This window comes from Miscanthus floridulus, chromosome 7 (genome assembly GCF_019320115.1).
Source record: "Miscanthus floridulus cultivar M001 chromosome 7, ASM1932011v1, whole genome shotgun sequence".
Lineage (NCBI taxonomy): Eukaryota > Viridiplantae > Streptophyta > Magnoliopsida > Poales > Poaceae > Miscanthus > Miscanthus floridulus.
The window spans coordinates 46,384,569-46,400,436 of record NC_089586.1 but is presented as its reverse complement, the minus strand read 5'-3'; the positions used below and the strand labels follow the sequence as shown (position 1 = coordinate 46,400,436).

The 15,868-nt window shown below is 45.2% G+C and overlaps 1 protein-coding gene across 1 annotated transcript; it reads left to right on the top strand.

The window, feature by feature from the left end:
* The first annotated feature begins 206 nt into the window (after window positions 1–206).
* On the top strand, window positions 207–1,978 carry LOC136463160 (UDP-glycosyltransferase 72B1-like). Its single transcript, XM_066462181.1, has one exon. The coding sequence runs from the start codon at window positions 370–372 to the stop codon at window positions 1,870–1,872; it is 1,503 nt and encodes a 500-aa protein (XP_066318278.1). The 5' UTR covers window positions 207–369; the 3' UTR covers window positions 1,873–1,978.
* The last annotated feature ends 13,890 nt before the right edge of the window (window positions 1,979–15,868 follow it).

Here is a 15,868-nt window from a genome sequence, read left to right as displayed (position 1 = left end):
AACGAAAATTGCCAATTCTCGGTGAAAACAGGCCGAAATTCCGAACCCCGCCCCTGATAATTAGTTTCAGTTTTACCTCCGCAAACGACGCCTCCATCCTTGTCGTTTTTCTAATGAACCTTTCGCGGTATTTTATTCTCACAACAAATACAGCGGCAGTCGCCGTAGCAGCGCAGCCGAACCGAACGGGTGCGTCCATCCTCTCAGATCCAGCAACCACGCGGACGGCAGTCGCCGTAGCAGCGCAGCCGAACCGAACGGGTGCGTCCATCCTCTCAGATCCAGCAACCACGCGGGTCTCGTGCTTCAGCTTGCATCACGTCGCTGCAGCAGCGAGCAGCCTCCTGCCGAAGCCTGGGCGATCCATCCATGGCGTCCGTAACCACCAGCACAGCCGCCGCCGGGCCACGCCCCGACCGGCCGCACGTCGTGCTTGTGGCCAGCCCCGGCGCAGGGCACCTCATGCCGATGGCCGAGCTGGCGCGGCGCCTCGTGGCGCACCACGCCCTCACGGCCACGCTCGTCACCTTCTCCGACATCTCTGCGGACCCCGACGCGCACTCCGCCGCCGTCCTCTCCTCCCTCCGCGTGGCAAACGTTTCCACCGCCACGCTCCCTGCAGTCCCGCTCGACGGCCTCCCCGCCGACGCCCGCATCGAGACCGTGCTCCTCGAGGTGATCGGCCGCTCCATCCCGCACCTTCGCGCTCTGCTCCGCGGCGTTGGCTCCACGGCCGCCCCGCTGACCGCGCTGGTGCCTGACTTCTTCTGCACAGCGGCGCTGCCCCTCGCCTCCGAGCTCGGCGTCCCGGGGTACATCTTCTTCCCCAGCAACCTCAGCGTGCTCTCCGTCGTGCAAAGGGCCGTGGAGCTCAACGATGGCGAGTATCGCGACCTCCCGGACCCTCTCCAGCTTCCCGGGGGCGTGTCGCTACGCCGCGAGGACTTGCCGGACGGGTTCCGGGACAGCAAGGAACCGGTCTACGCGCACCTCATCGACGAGGGCCGCCGGTACCGAAGCGCTGCCGGCTTCTTGGTGAACACTTTCTACGAGATGGATCCGGCGACCGTGGAGGACTTCAAGAAGGCGGCCGAGCAAGGCAGGTTCCCGCCGGCTTATCCGGTGGGCCCGTTCGTCCGGTCAAGCTCCGATGAAGGCGGCGCGTCGTCGCCGTGCATAGAGTGGCTGGATCGCCAGCCGACGGGATCCGTGGTGTACGTTTCCTTCGGGAGCGCCGGCACGCTGTCCGTGGAGCAGACGGCCGAGCTCGCCGCCGGGCTGGAGGACAGCGGGCACAGGTTCCTCTGGATCGTGCGCATGCCCAGCTTGGACGGCGAGCATTCGGACGACATGGGCCGGAAATCCCGTGGCGGTGGCGACCAGAACGATCCCTTGGCATGGCTTCCAGAGGGGTTCTTGGAGAGGACCCGCAGACGCGGCCTCGCCGTGGCGTCGTGGGCGCCGCAGGTGCGCGTTCTGTCCCACCCGGCGACCGCAGCCTTCGTGTCCCACTGCGGGTGGAACTCCACGACGGAGAGCGTCTCGTCCGGCGTGCCGATGGTGGCGTGGCCGCTGTACGCGGAGCAGCGGATGAACGCCGTGGTCCTGTCGGAGAACGTGGGCGTGGCGCTGCGGCTGCGCGTCCGCCCGGACGACGGGCTGGTCGGGCGCGAGGAGATCGCGGCGGCGGTTCAGGAGCTGATGGAGGGGGAGGACGGGCGCGCCGTGCGGCGCCGGACGGGGCACCTGCAGCAGGCGGCGGACCTGGCGTGGGCGCCCGGTGGCTCGTCGCGCCGGACGTTGGAGGAGGTCGTCGGCAGGTGGAAAGCGGGTGCGGTTGGCAATTTGTCGTTTCGTCATCGTGAATCGTGATGATGTTGATGTCTGTTGTCGTGGTTTGTCGTCGGAATTTGTGCAACATTAACTTTCAAAACCAGACAAATTACCACCGTCACCTCGGCTGAAATAGTCCACAATGGTTTCGAAGGTGTTTTTTTTATTGAATGTACCATGTATGACATGTGGGTCCCATATTTCTTCTTTTTAGCCACGGTTATGGAATATTCGGGCTCCTACGTAATCTTAAATAAAAATATTTTCAAACAGAAAGATCTAGTCATCTAGGTCTCGTTACGAACTAGAATTTTTTGTATAGAGTGTCTCCATCCAAGGCCATCTGAAAAAATAAAACAACTTGATTTTCATAATACGAATGCAAAGATGGTGGTTTAGACGCTAAACACAAATAATTATGATGAGACTGCAGTGGGTGTTTTAATTGTGGAGATAAAGTCCCTAGTGTCTTCTTTGTTTTATTAGTTTCGAGTGCTTTTTTAAGAGTAGGGATTATAACAAAGCCGCTTATGAGCTGGCCGTGTTGGGTCATTTGTATAATCCTGGGGAGGAACAAGTCACGTGTTCCATCCCTGAAAGTGTTCATGTAATTGTTGCTAACGGTTTGTTAGCCGTTGAGTAAGGAGATTATACTCGGTTTCATAAAAAAACTTAAAAAGTAGACCATGTCCATGTTTGAAGTCATTTGAAAAATAAAAAAATTCAAAATCTTAGAACCTCAAACAGAAATTCAAATTTTTTGTATACGAAAGTGGAGCGCGACGCCTAACTCAAACGGAAATTTTTGTATACGAAAGTGGAGCGTGTTCGCTGGTTGTTTTCTGTGCTGGTTTGGGCTGGCTGATGCTGATTTGTTATGAGAGGAAAACATTGTTGGCTAGTTGAATAAGCCTGGCTGAAACCAACCAACGATCAGGGTGAACAGATGCACTCGGGCTCAATTGTCTTCATCCAACCTGAGACGGGCGCAATCTGGGCCGCCCAAGCGGGAGAAAGCATTGACCGTTTGCAACTGGTCCACAGACTAGGCCCTCATCTGGCCCATTCAAGTTGGGCACGTGGCCCAACCAACATGACTCGAACTTCATCCTCTCCCCGTTCCGTTCTACTCGCTCCATCTCTTATTAAACTATCGTTTGCGCTTCAAAAAAAAAAAATGTGACTAAATTTATATATAAAATATTAATGTTATGGTACAATTAATATTATTAGATAGATCATTAAATTTATTTTTATAATAAATTTAATAGGATGTTTCTAACAATTTTCTGTAAATCTAGTTAAACTTACCGACACATAAATCAACAAAAATCAATATTTACGGGATAGAGGGAGTACAACACTTGCACTAGTATTACTGCAAAGTAGACTTCCTTATCTTTTCTTTCTTTTTTTTCTCAAAGACTACAGGGTAGACACTTTACAGCCAGCTCAGTATGGGTAGATTATAGTAGAATTCTAGTACTGTATGGTTGTTCATTCTTGGTCTTTATATCTATATCTATACCTAATAAAAAAGACACAAAATTTCCAGTCATTTTTTTCGTCTATCTATTTTTTTTGGTCCGGGTTCATCTAACTGAGCCCTTCCCTAACCATGTAAATGTATGCAAACTAGGAATTCTAATCTAAAGAGATTCCTCCACTCCTGAATAACCTAAATAGAAATAGAAATCCTATTCGAAATAGAAAATGATAAAAATCGTTTGATCTTTTTTCCTATTTTTTTATCAACGAGGATGTTCAATTTTATTATTTTTATGTCATACTGTTTCCGGTTTCTTTCTTTTCTTTATGTTTGCAATATAGTACGTTTTAGTTTTCTTTTTTTTAGGGTTTGGTTTCCGTTTTTTTGTCTTACTTTTTTTTCTTTCCTTTCCATGTTATGTTTCCTTTAGTTTCTCTTGTTCCTTTCTTCTTCTTTTACCTTTTCTTTTGTCACATTTGGAGTCCGAACGTTGACTTCCTGGTCGCTTTTTTCATATGATTTTCTATTTTGATTAACTTTTGATCTGTTTTAGGAAAAAGAGAGATTTTCACTTCCAAGATATTAATACAGTTTTAATTAGTAAAAATTATCTTATTATAACCAGTTGAATTTTTTTTAACTAATCAAAGTTTGAAATAAAATCTTGACCACTTTATTTCCTGATCTGTTCTAAATAAATGCCTGAAACTGTATATATGTATATATATATATATATATATATATATATATATATATATGTATATATATATATATATGTACCAGCACACTCCACGATGAAGGTTACATGTGAAAAATTTAGAGGGGTCTTCAGTCATAATCTTCTATAGATAGACTGGTCCTTGATTATAGGTCAACAAAGAAAGTCATAGAACTCGATATTTATAACTATATCAATGCATAAATAGTATGAAAATATTTATGTGTGTTCGGGAATGCCCTTACTGTGGCCCTCGCCTCTCCTTTGTCCGTGAGATTGACCTCACAAACACATAGTGCCGCAAACCTCCCAGCACCGGACCTTTCACGCAAAGAGTAAGAGATCGGGTGAAAGGTCCTAATGGCTAGAGAGGGTGAATAGCCTATAAAAATTTCTATAAGAACACTTAAGCCAAGTGGTTAGACAATTATAAAGCGAAGCGAGTGTTACGCTAGCCTACATAAAATGCAAGCCTCCTATCAACAATTCTAGTTATCTATGATCTCTATATCACATAAGAGGCTAAGTCACTATCACTAAGTTAGTGAGCTCTCAAAGCCTAACTAAAGAGTCTCACTAACCACTAGACAAGACACAAGCTAGCTCTCAAAACTAATTACACTAAAGAACTTAGCTGCACAAAGAAAGTAAATGCACAAGAGGGGTAGGAGGGTTATACCGCCATGGCAAGAGATGATCAATCAATCATAAGAGAACCAATGAAATCCTTGGTACAAGATGATACAATGATTTATCCTCAAGGTTCACTTGCTTGCCAGCAAGTTACGTCCTCGTTGTAGCGATTTACCCACTTGGAGGTTCACGCGCTAATAGGCATCATATGCCTAACCCGCAATCAGGTGCCACACAACCAACATAAGATGGGGATCCACAAGCTACGAGCAATCCAATACAGTATCTTTTGGCTCTCCACCAGGGAAAGATCAAGAACCCCTCATAATCACCACGATCGGAGCCGGAGACAATCACCACCCTCCACTCAACGATCCTTGCTGCACCAAGCCGTCTAGGTGGCGGCAACCACCAAGAGAAACAAGCGAATCCTACGGTGAAACACAATCACCAATGCCTCTAGATACAATCACTCAAGCAATACACTTGGATTCACTCCCAATCTCACAAAGATGATGAATCAATGATGGAGATGAGTGGGAGGACTTTGGCTTAGCTCATTAGGTTGCTATGTCAACAAAAATGGCCAAGAGAGTGAGTAAGAGCCGGCCATGGGGCTTAAATAGGGAGCCCCAATGAAATAGAGCCGTTAGGCTCTCACTGCCTGTCTCCACGAGGCGACCGGACATGCTGGTTAGATCGATCGGTCGCTCAGCCTACTGCATCTAGTCCCAGGATTGCTGCCACGTGTCCTCGCCTTTGATTTTCCACCACATGATCCCAACGGTCAAAATTGCCCGCGCTTGAGGTTAAGTAACGATCGGACACACGACAGCATGACCTGACGCGCCCAAGCAGTGTTCGATTGCGCGCGCGCCCGCGCCCTCCAAGCACATGACCGGACGCACCGCTCAGCGACCTGACGCTCGTCCACGCAAAGTCTGTTCGACTCTAGAGAGGATCTAGAGCCGCCCAAATGTGACCGAACGCGTCCGATCGAGCATGACCGGATGCACCCCTGGGTCTAGTCCTTCCTATCTTTGCAACACCGCCTGTGTTAGCGTACATCAACAGTGACTGGACTCACCACCGTCGTGTCTGGTTGCGTACCTCCACCAGAGTTCGGTCAGGACCCAAGGCCATGCTCTTCACTGCCATGTTGACTAGACTCACCTGGCCAGCATTCAGTTACAACGCAACCAGAGTCCGATCGATCAAAAACTCCTCCTTTTGATCTCCAACTTCACCATCCTTGATCAAATGTGCCAACCACCAAGTGTATCACCTTGTGCTCGTGTGTTAGCATATTTTCACAAACATTTTCAAGGGTGTTAGCACTCACTAGAATCTAAATGCATATGCAATGAGTTAGAACATCTAGTGGCACTTTGATAACTCCATTTCGATACGAGTTTCACCCCTCTTAATAGTACGACTATCTATCCTAAATGTGATCACACCCACTAGGTGTCTTGATCACAAAAAACAAAGAGCTCCTATCAAGTATACCTTTGCCTTGAGCTTTTTGTTTTTCTCTTTCTTCTTTTCCAAGTCCGAGCACTTGATCATCACCATGGCCATCACCATCATCATGATCTTCACCATTTGCTCCACCACTTGGAATGTGCTACCCTATCTCATGATCACTTAGAGCAATGGGTTAGCACCTAGGGTTTCATCAATTCACCATAACCAAACTAGAGCTTTCAATCTCCCCCTTTATGGTAATTGATGACAACCCTTTCACAAAGATATGGATTGAAATTCACTTGAATCCATGTTGCTTGCCCAATCATATTTACCATGTGTAAAGGATTTGGACAAGTTTCGTGAATTCCAATTGGTAGCATTTGCTCCCCCTATATATGTGTTAAGAGTTTGGATTGAAGCTTGTACATATGCATGGTTTAGAGTTGTGGGAGAGTAATGTCTACCAAATGATGGTAAGGTTAAGAGATGGGCCTTTGAAGTGTGATACCAATCGGAGTGCACTAAATATACCATCCTTGGCACCATGGTTAGTTAGATACCACTTGCAAAGATAAGAACTAGATACCTCATGAGATCAACATTTTGTGCAAGGCTCTAATACCACTTGTGAAAACAAAGCAAGGCATATCTAACTACCACCTATGCATGCTATTTTTTCATTTTATCAATCAAACCTACAACTAGCATACACCACACAAGCATGGAATTTTAATTTAAAACTTATGCCATGCAAGCAAACATATGAAATTCACATACAAATACATCAATCAAGTTTATGAGCTTGCCCCCCTACTTGTGTGCTCAAATTTTAATTTGATCCCCTTACTTTCATAGTTCTCCCCCTTTGTCATCTTTTCTTATATTTGTTTCTCTCCCCTATCTTTGTGAATTACTTCTCCCCCTTTGTCATCAATGACTATAAAGGTTCAATTTTAGATAGGTTAAGATTATCAATGTCAATCAATGGGGTGAGGAATATTTTCCTAAATTTGGTCTAATCTAGAACATGTGCCAAAGATATTTAACTCGGTTTGATCCAAGGATAAGCTTCTTCGCACCTCATTTCAAGGGTTATCTTGACCATGTTGAGTTAAACACTTATAGCTCATTTTCTAGATTAAACACTAGGTTCACAAGCCCACAAACATGTCATATGCTACCACTAGATCAAGTCAAGTATAGAAGTAATAGTGGTACCATACAAGCATCAAATTCATTTGATTTTCATGAAAGAGCCTATAAAACATTAGGAATGACTAAAAGCACTAAACAAGTCCTTAGCAAAAGATATATGCATTCCAATCAACTTTTACCTTAGATTGCTCGAAGGAGAGGCATGCCATATTAGTGGGGGGGGGGGGTGCATCAACACATATTTGAGAAATCCAATATGTTCAACTCATTCTTTAACTTCAAAACATTTTCTCATCAAGTGGCTTGGTGAATATATCAGCAAGTTTTTCTTCGATGCCCACACTCTCAATGCAAATTTCTCTTGTTTGTTGATGATCTCTTATGAAATGGTGGCGGACATCAATGTGCTTTGTTCTTGCATGTTGAACCGGATTGTTGGTGAGCTTGATTGCACTCTCATTGTCACATAGCAATGGCACTTTCTTGAACTTGATTCCAAAGTCATTCAATCTGGCCTTCATCCAAAAAATTTGTGCACAACAACACCGGTGGATATGTATTCGGCTTCAGTGGTTGATAATGCAACACTATTTTGATTCTTTGATGACCAAGAATCAAGTGATCAACAATTGACAAGTGCCCGATATGCTCTTCCTTTCAACCTTGCATCCCGTATAATCGGAGTCCGAGTAGCCAACTAATTCAAACTTTGCTCCTTTGGGATACCACAAACCAACATTTTGTGTATACTTGAAGTACCTCAATATTCTCCTTATAGCCTTCAAATGACTTTCTCTTGACGAGGCTTGGAATCTTGCACATATGCACACACTAAACATGACATCTGGTCTTAATGCGGTCACATAGAGTAGGCTTCCAATCATAGAGTGATACAACTTTTGATCCACCATGTTGCCACTTGTATCACTATACAAATTATCATTTGTTCCCATTGGTGTACTAATTGACTTTGCTTCATTCATGCCAAACTTCTTAAGCATGTCTTTGATGTACTTGCCTTGACTCACAAATGTACCATTCTTCAATTGCTTGATTTGAAGACTAAGGAAGTAACTCAACTCTCCAATCATGGACATCTTAAACTCATTAGCCATCATCTTCGTAAACTCTTCACAAAATTCATGATTGATTGATCCAAACATGATGTCGTCAACATAGATTTATAATACAAACAAGTCATTTCCAATCTTCTTAGTGAAAAGAGTGGTGTCAACCTTGCCCATAATGAACCCTTTAGAGAGTAGGAAGTCCCTCAACCTCTCATACCATGCTCTCGGTGCTTGCTTCAAGCCATACAAAGCCTTCTTCAACTTGTGCACATGGTTGGGCTTCTTGTCATCTTCAAAACCAGGAGGTTGCTCAACATACACTTCTTCATTGATGTATCTATTTAGAAATGCACTCTTAACATCCATTTGATAGAGCTTGATGTTGTCGGCACAAGCATAGGCTAACAAGATTCTAATTGCTTCCAATCTAGCAATTGGGGCATATGTATTTCCAAAGTCAAGACCTTCAACTTATGTATAGCCTTATGCCACTAATCTTGCTTTGTTCCTTACTACTATACTATCTTGATCTTGCTTGTTTCTATAGACCCATTTGGGTCCAATCATATTGTGGTTCTTTGGTCTTTCAACTAACTCCCATACTTGATTTCTTGTGAAGTTATTTGATTCTTCATGCATAGCATTCACCCAATCAACATCCATCAATGCTTCTTCTATCTTCTTTGGTTCAATGGATGACACAAATGAGAAATGCTCATAAAATGAAGCCAATCTTGATCTTGTTTGTACACCTCTAGAAATATCTCCAATTATAGTGTTTAATGGATGATCTCTTGTAATATTGGTTGGTTGGAGTATTGGGACATTGTTGCTTGCACTTGCTTGATCATTAGATTGAGATGATGTACTAGCCACTTGATCTTCTTCATTGTCAAGAGTGTCACTTGAACTTGCTTGATTAGTGTCAACTTGCACATTTGAGTTAAAGAGTACTTGCACTTGATCATCTTCTTCATCAATCACTTGCCTAGGCCTCAATTCACCAACATCCATGTTCTTTATGGCATTTGAAAGTTGAATGCCTCTAACATCTTCAAGATTCTCATTCTCGTCTTGGGAACCCTTGGTTTCATTAAATTCAACATCATGAACTTCTTCAAGAGTACCATTTGCCAAATTCTAAACTCTATATGCTTTGCTAGTAGTGGAGTATCTAAGCAAGAATCCTTCATCACACTTCTTGTCAAACTTTCTCAATCTAGTGTCTTTTCTCAATATGTAGCATTTGCAACCAAAGGCCTAAAAATATGCAATGTTGGGCTTTCTACCATTCAAGAGCTCATAAGGTATCTTCTCTTTCAATGGGTGATAATATAGGCGGTTGCTACAATAGCAAGTCATGTTGATTGTATTGTCCCAAAAAGATTGACTCACATTGTACTCACTCAACATTGATCTTGCCTTGTCAATCAAGGTTCTATTCTTCCTCTCAACAAGGCTATTTGATTGTAGAGTGTACTTGACTGAGAATTGATGTATAATTCCAAAATCATCACATAACTCATTAATTCTAGTATTCTTGAACTCACTACCATTGTCACTTTTAACTCTCTTGATGGTTGTTTTGAATTCATTATGAATGCCTTTAACAAATGATTTGGAGGTTGCAAACACATCACTCTTGTCCACTGGAAAGAATGCCTATGTGTATCTAGAGTAGTCATTCACTATCACAAAGCCATATTTATTTCCACCGATGCTAGTGTATTGTGTTGGCCCAAACAAGTCCATGTACAACAACTCAAATGCCCTGCTAGTGCTCATTATGCTCTTCTTAGGATGGGTGATTCCAACTTGTTTGCCAGCTTGACAAGAGCTACAAAGTTTATCCTTCTCAAATGCCATATCTTTCAAGCCTCTAACTAGATCATGCTTAACCAATCTATTCAATTGTTTTATTCTAACTTGACCAAGCCTTCTATGCCATAACCAACCCGTACTAGACTTAGTAAATAAGCTTGTTGACAATTAAGCTTCACTAGAATTGAAATCAACCAAGTATAGATTCTCATATCTAAAGCCTTTGAAGATCAAATTAGAGCCATCTACACTTATGATCTCTACATCATCTACTCCAAAGATGCACTTGAATCCAAGATCACACAATTAAGACACGGATAGCAAATTGAAGTTCAAGCTCTCAACTAGCAACACACTAGATATGCTCAAGTCATTGGATATTGCAATCTTACCAAGCCCTTTGACCTTGCCTTATCATTGTCACCAAATGTGATACTATCGTAACCATCATTGCCATTGGTATTGATTGAGTTGAACATTCTTGCATCATTGGCCATGTATTGAGTGCACCCACTATCAAGAACCCAATGCCTTCCTCTGGCTTTATAATTGACCTATAAAAGAAGATCAATTCTTTTTAGGTACCCAAACTTGCTTGGGTCCTTGAAGGTTAGTTACTAAGCTCTTTGGCACCCAAATGGCTTTCTTCTTTGAGCTCACAATTGGTGTACCAACAAACTTAGCCTTCACTCCATTCACACCCTTGGTAAGTTAATAATAAGAATCAAACTTAATTGAGGATACATTAGTGTTCTTGTTCTTGTTGCAATATTGCTCTACATGCTCAACTTGCTTGTATCTATTGCAAAATCGACCATTGTTCTTCACAAAACTACTCTTGTGAGGAGCAAAGGCTGCCTTGCCTTTCTTGGGGGTATAGCCCAATCCCTCTTTGTTGAGAGAAAACATTTGGCTATCCAAACACTTTAGCAAGTGGGCCTCACCACCATAGACATTGCCTAAGGCGCCAGTGAGCTCGTTGACCTCCTTCTTCAGGGCCTCATTCTTAACCATAAGTGAGGCATCACAAGTGAAACCATCACTCATATATGAAGTGGAAGTGGATGATGAGCTACATGAAGGGTTAGCGGGAGCAACAACAATAGGCTTATAGAAAGATTCATCAATTATGTCACATGTTAAGCCTTTGTCACATGTTACAACATGCTTCTTCTCATTTTGCTCAAGAAGAGTGGAATGAGCCTTCTCAAGCTTCTTGTGAGCCTTGCCAAGCTACTCAGTGTCTTCATTTAGACTCTCATGAGTAGCATTAAGCTCATCAAAGGCTTGCTTAAGGGCTTTTAGTTCCTTATGCAAGTCTTTGCATTCCCTTCTCTTACTATCAAAGTGAGTCTTATCCCAAGTGACCACATATGAACCACCCTTCTTCTTCTTCTTCTTCTTGAAGGTCATCTTGTCCTTCTTCTCCTTCTTCTTACCCTTCTTGTCATCATTTTCATTCTCACTTTGTAGGGCATTGAGTAACAAGATGATCCTTGCTACCACACTTGAAGCACCTTTTTGCCTCATCCTTGCTCTTGGATGATGACTTCTTCTTTCTTGCATGATAGCCCTTCTTCACCATGAATTTACCAAATCACTTCACAAAGAGAGCTATCTTCTCATCATCAAACTCATCAAAGCTTGAGTCTTCATTTTCACTTGATGATTCTTGCTTTGCCTTGCCTTTGGATGATGGTGTGGCTTTGAATGCCACACTCTTCTTCTTCTCATCCTTCTTCTCATCTTTCTTCTCCTTCTTCTCTTCTTTCTCATCATCATCTCTATATGTGTCATCGGTCATCACATCTCCCAACACTAGGTTTGCTATCATGGTGTCCAAACCACTCCTCACTTGAATAGTGACCAATGTGCCAAATCTTGATGGCAAGCATCTCAAGAACTTGTGGAAGAAGTCCTTGTCCTTCACTTCTTCACCAAGTGCTTTGAGATCATTGACTAGCACTTGGAGCCTAAGAATCATCTTCAGCACACTCTCACCACACTTCATCTTAAAGCTAGCAAACTTCTCCTTGAGGATGTATGCCTTGGCACCCTTCATCACTTGTGTGCCCACAAATGATTCCTCCAACTTCTTCCATGCCTAATGAGCCATCTCAATGTTCTTGATTTGCTCCAATGTCCTCTCATCCACGGCATCATGAATGGCACTAAGATCAATGTCATTGTTTTGGAGTAGCACCTCTTTGGCCATGGTGGGAGTTTCTAGATCGGCTATGTCAATCTTAGTCTCCACCACCTTCCACACCTTTCTATTAATTGACTTGATGTATGTTGTCATCTTACCCTTCCAATAAGGATAATTGGAGCCATCAAATTGGGGTGGCTTCATGGTGTTGTTGATTTAAGCTATTTTGACACCGAAAGTTGTTAAACCTCAAATCACGGTGACCACAGCTCCAATACCACTTGAAAGGTCCTAAAGGCTAGAGGGGGGGGGGTGAATAGCCTATAAAAATTTCTACAACAACACTTAAGCCAAGTGGTTAGACAATTATAAAGCAACGTGAGTGTTGCGCTAGCCTACTTAAAATGCAAGCCTCCTATCCATAATTCTAGTTATCTATGATCTCTATATCACACAAGAGGCTAAGTCACTATGTCGACAAAAGATGCTCGGCAGTCCACCGAGGGGTATCCCACAATGGTAGATTTGTTGTAGAGGTGAGCGAGATTAGGAGTGAGATGGTAATACAAGCACCAAGACATAAGATTTAGATAGGTTCGTCCATCAGTATGACGTAATACCTACATCCTGTGTTCTGATGTATTGCATTGAGATATCGAGTAGGGGACCCCTACCTCTCCTTATATACTCTGGAGGGGTAGGGTTACAAGAAAAGTATTCTATTTGGTACTATACAATAGCTTGCGGTGCACGCCGAGCAGCGCCGTGCACGCCTTGATCTTGTGGGCTAGGCCACCTCTGATGGTGCAGCCCATGTCTTGTCTTATGGATATCAGGGGCCGTACCCCCACAGCTAGTCTCCGAGCCTAACATAGGTGACGTAGTCACGTGGTGCCAGTGTTAGAAAGTAGAAGACCAGTCGAGCAGGCAGCCAATCCCTAGGCATAGCCTCGAGATGAGAAAAGTGCACATTCACCGCAAGGTGAAGTGTGCCCACTTAGTCCCCAAGCCTGCTGAAAGATGAAGAATGAATCTTGTAGCAGGGTCAAAGAAAAAGAAGTCTAAAAGCTTTGTCGACATCGTCCGACATGCGCGTATCAAGACCCTAGACATGCTACCCAAGATTAGCACCCTGATCCAAACAGCATAGAGCAGCTTGATAGCACACCGATGAGACGTAGCAAGATCCGTCCACCAAGGGACCACCGAGGAGTCCCCGGTGTCACTGGCGATGTCCGAGCACCGAAGAGCGAGGAGTCCCCGGCATCACTGGTGATGTCCGAGCATTGAAGAGCGAGGAGTCTCCGGTGTCGCTGGCGACGTCCAAGCACCGAGGAGTCCCCGGCGTCACTGGTGATGTCCGAGCACCGAAGAGCGAAGACTTCCTAGCATCACTAGCGATGTCCGAGTACCGAGGAGTCCCCGACATCACTGGCGATGTCCGAGCACCGAGGAGTCCCCGGCGTCGCTGGTGATGTCCGAACACCGAGGACTCCCCTGGTGTCGCTGGCGATGTTCGAGCATCGAGGAGTGAGGTGTTCCTGGCATCACTGGCGATGTTCGAGCACCGAAGAGTGAGGAGTCCCCGGTGTCGCTGGCGATGTCCAAGCACCGAGGAGTCCTCAGTGTAGCTGGTGATGTTTGGGCACCATGGAGTCCCCGGCGTCGCTGGCGATGTCCGAGCACCAAAGAGTGAGGAGTCCCCGGCGTCGCTGGCGATGTTCGAGCACCAAGGAGTCCCCGACGTAGCTAGCGATGTTTGGGTACTGAGGAGTCCCCGGCGTAGCTGGCGATGTCCGAGTACTAAGGAGTCCTCGGCGCAGCTGGTGATGCCCGAGCAACGAGGAGTTCCTGGCTTCACTGGTGATGTCCGAGCACCGAAGAGTGAGGAGTCCCTGACGTCGCTAGCGATGTCTGAGCACCGAGGAGTCCCCGGCGTAGCTAGCGATGTTCGGGCACCGAGGAGTCCCTAGTGTAGCTAGCGATGTCTGAGCATCGAGGAGTCCCCGACAGAGCTGGCGATGTCTGAGCACCGAGGAGTCCCTGGCGAAGTTGGTGATGTCCGAGCACCAAGGAGTCCCTAGCATAGCTAGCGATGTCCGAGCACCGAGGAGTCCCCGGTGCAGCTGGCGATGTCCACAAGGTGAAGTGGGGTGAAGTGTGCCCACTTAGTCCTCGAGCACGAAGAATCCGACGGTCGAGGAGTAACCGGCGTAGCTGGCGATGAAGCATGAGCGACGAACAGTCTGATCAACTAGTTGGCGGTGAAGTGAGCATTGAGTAGAAGCGATCGGTGAACAGTCCAATCAACTAGTCAGCGACAAAGTTGATGAACCTAGCAATCCGACCAGTTGATCGGTGGAGAAGTCCGAGCACCAGGTGATCCGATCACCTGGACGATGATCCTGCAATATAAATATATAGAACGGGTAGTACATGATGTAAAAATATATGAACCTTGGAGAAAAATTAGCAATGACGATGAAATAGTGTATGCAGCTCAGTGATCAGTTGGTGTGAAGATGTATTTATATTTGATACAAACCGCCCGAACAGTTAGTGTGTAGCTGAGTCTCCAGCCCTAGCTAGCCTATTAACCATAACGTAGAGCGCAGAGCCTGTGTGTGGTAGGAAGAACAAAGCGTTGCTAAGGAGCCGCTGCCGACCACCCATAACGCAGAGGGCAGACGCTTGTGCACGTGTAGGGAGGAGCCAGAGATAGGGCCATCTCTGGAGGCGTCCAAGCATCAACATGACTGTTTAGGGGTTTGGAAAATCGTTTGGAGAACAAATATGGAGAAAACAGCTTAGAGAAACATTATGGCGATATACAGAGATTGGAGAATATTTAGAAGAATATTAAAACATGACTTAGCTTTAGATAGAAAGTCTGGTCGGCCACGTATGGCGTTATCTGGTCGGTGTTGACAGTGAGCACTTGGCGGGTGGTGAGTTGTTGGTGAAGACAACCTCAGAGGTGGTTCTGAGATCAGATCTACTGTCATAGGGGCTGGTGTAGCCAGCGATGAATCATCGTCGTGGACTGACATGGATCTCCATGAGATTGATGATGAGAACACGCTGTTGATTTGAGGTCCATCTGGCTTGCTATGGGATCAATCGGACACCCCTACTTGGCATGCCAACTGTCGACAAAAGATGCTCAGCAGTCCACCGAGGGTTATCCCACGATGGTAGATTTGTCATAGAGGTGAGCGAGATCAGGAGCCAGATGGTAATACAAGCACCAAGACACAAGATTTACACAGGTTCGGCCGTCAGTATGACATAATACCTACATCCTGTGTTTTGATGTATTGCATTAAGATGTCGAGTAGGGGACCCCTGCCTCTCCTTATATACTCTAGAGGGGTAGGGTTATAAGAAAAGTATCCTATTTGGTACTATACAATAGCTTGCGGTGCACGCCGAGCAGCACCGTGCATGCCTTGATCTTATGGGCTGGGCCACCTCTGATGGTGCGGCCCATGTCTTGTCTTGTGGATATCGGGGGCCGTACCCCCACACAC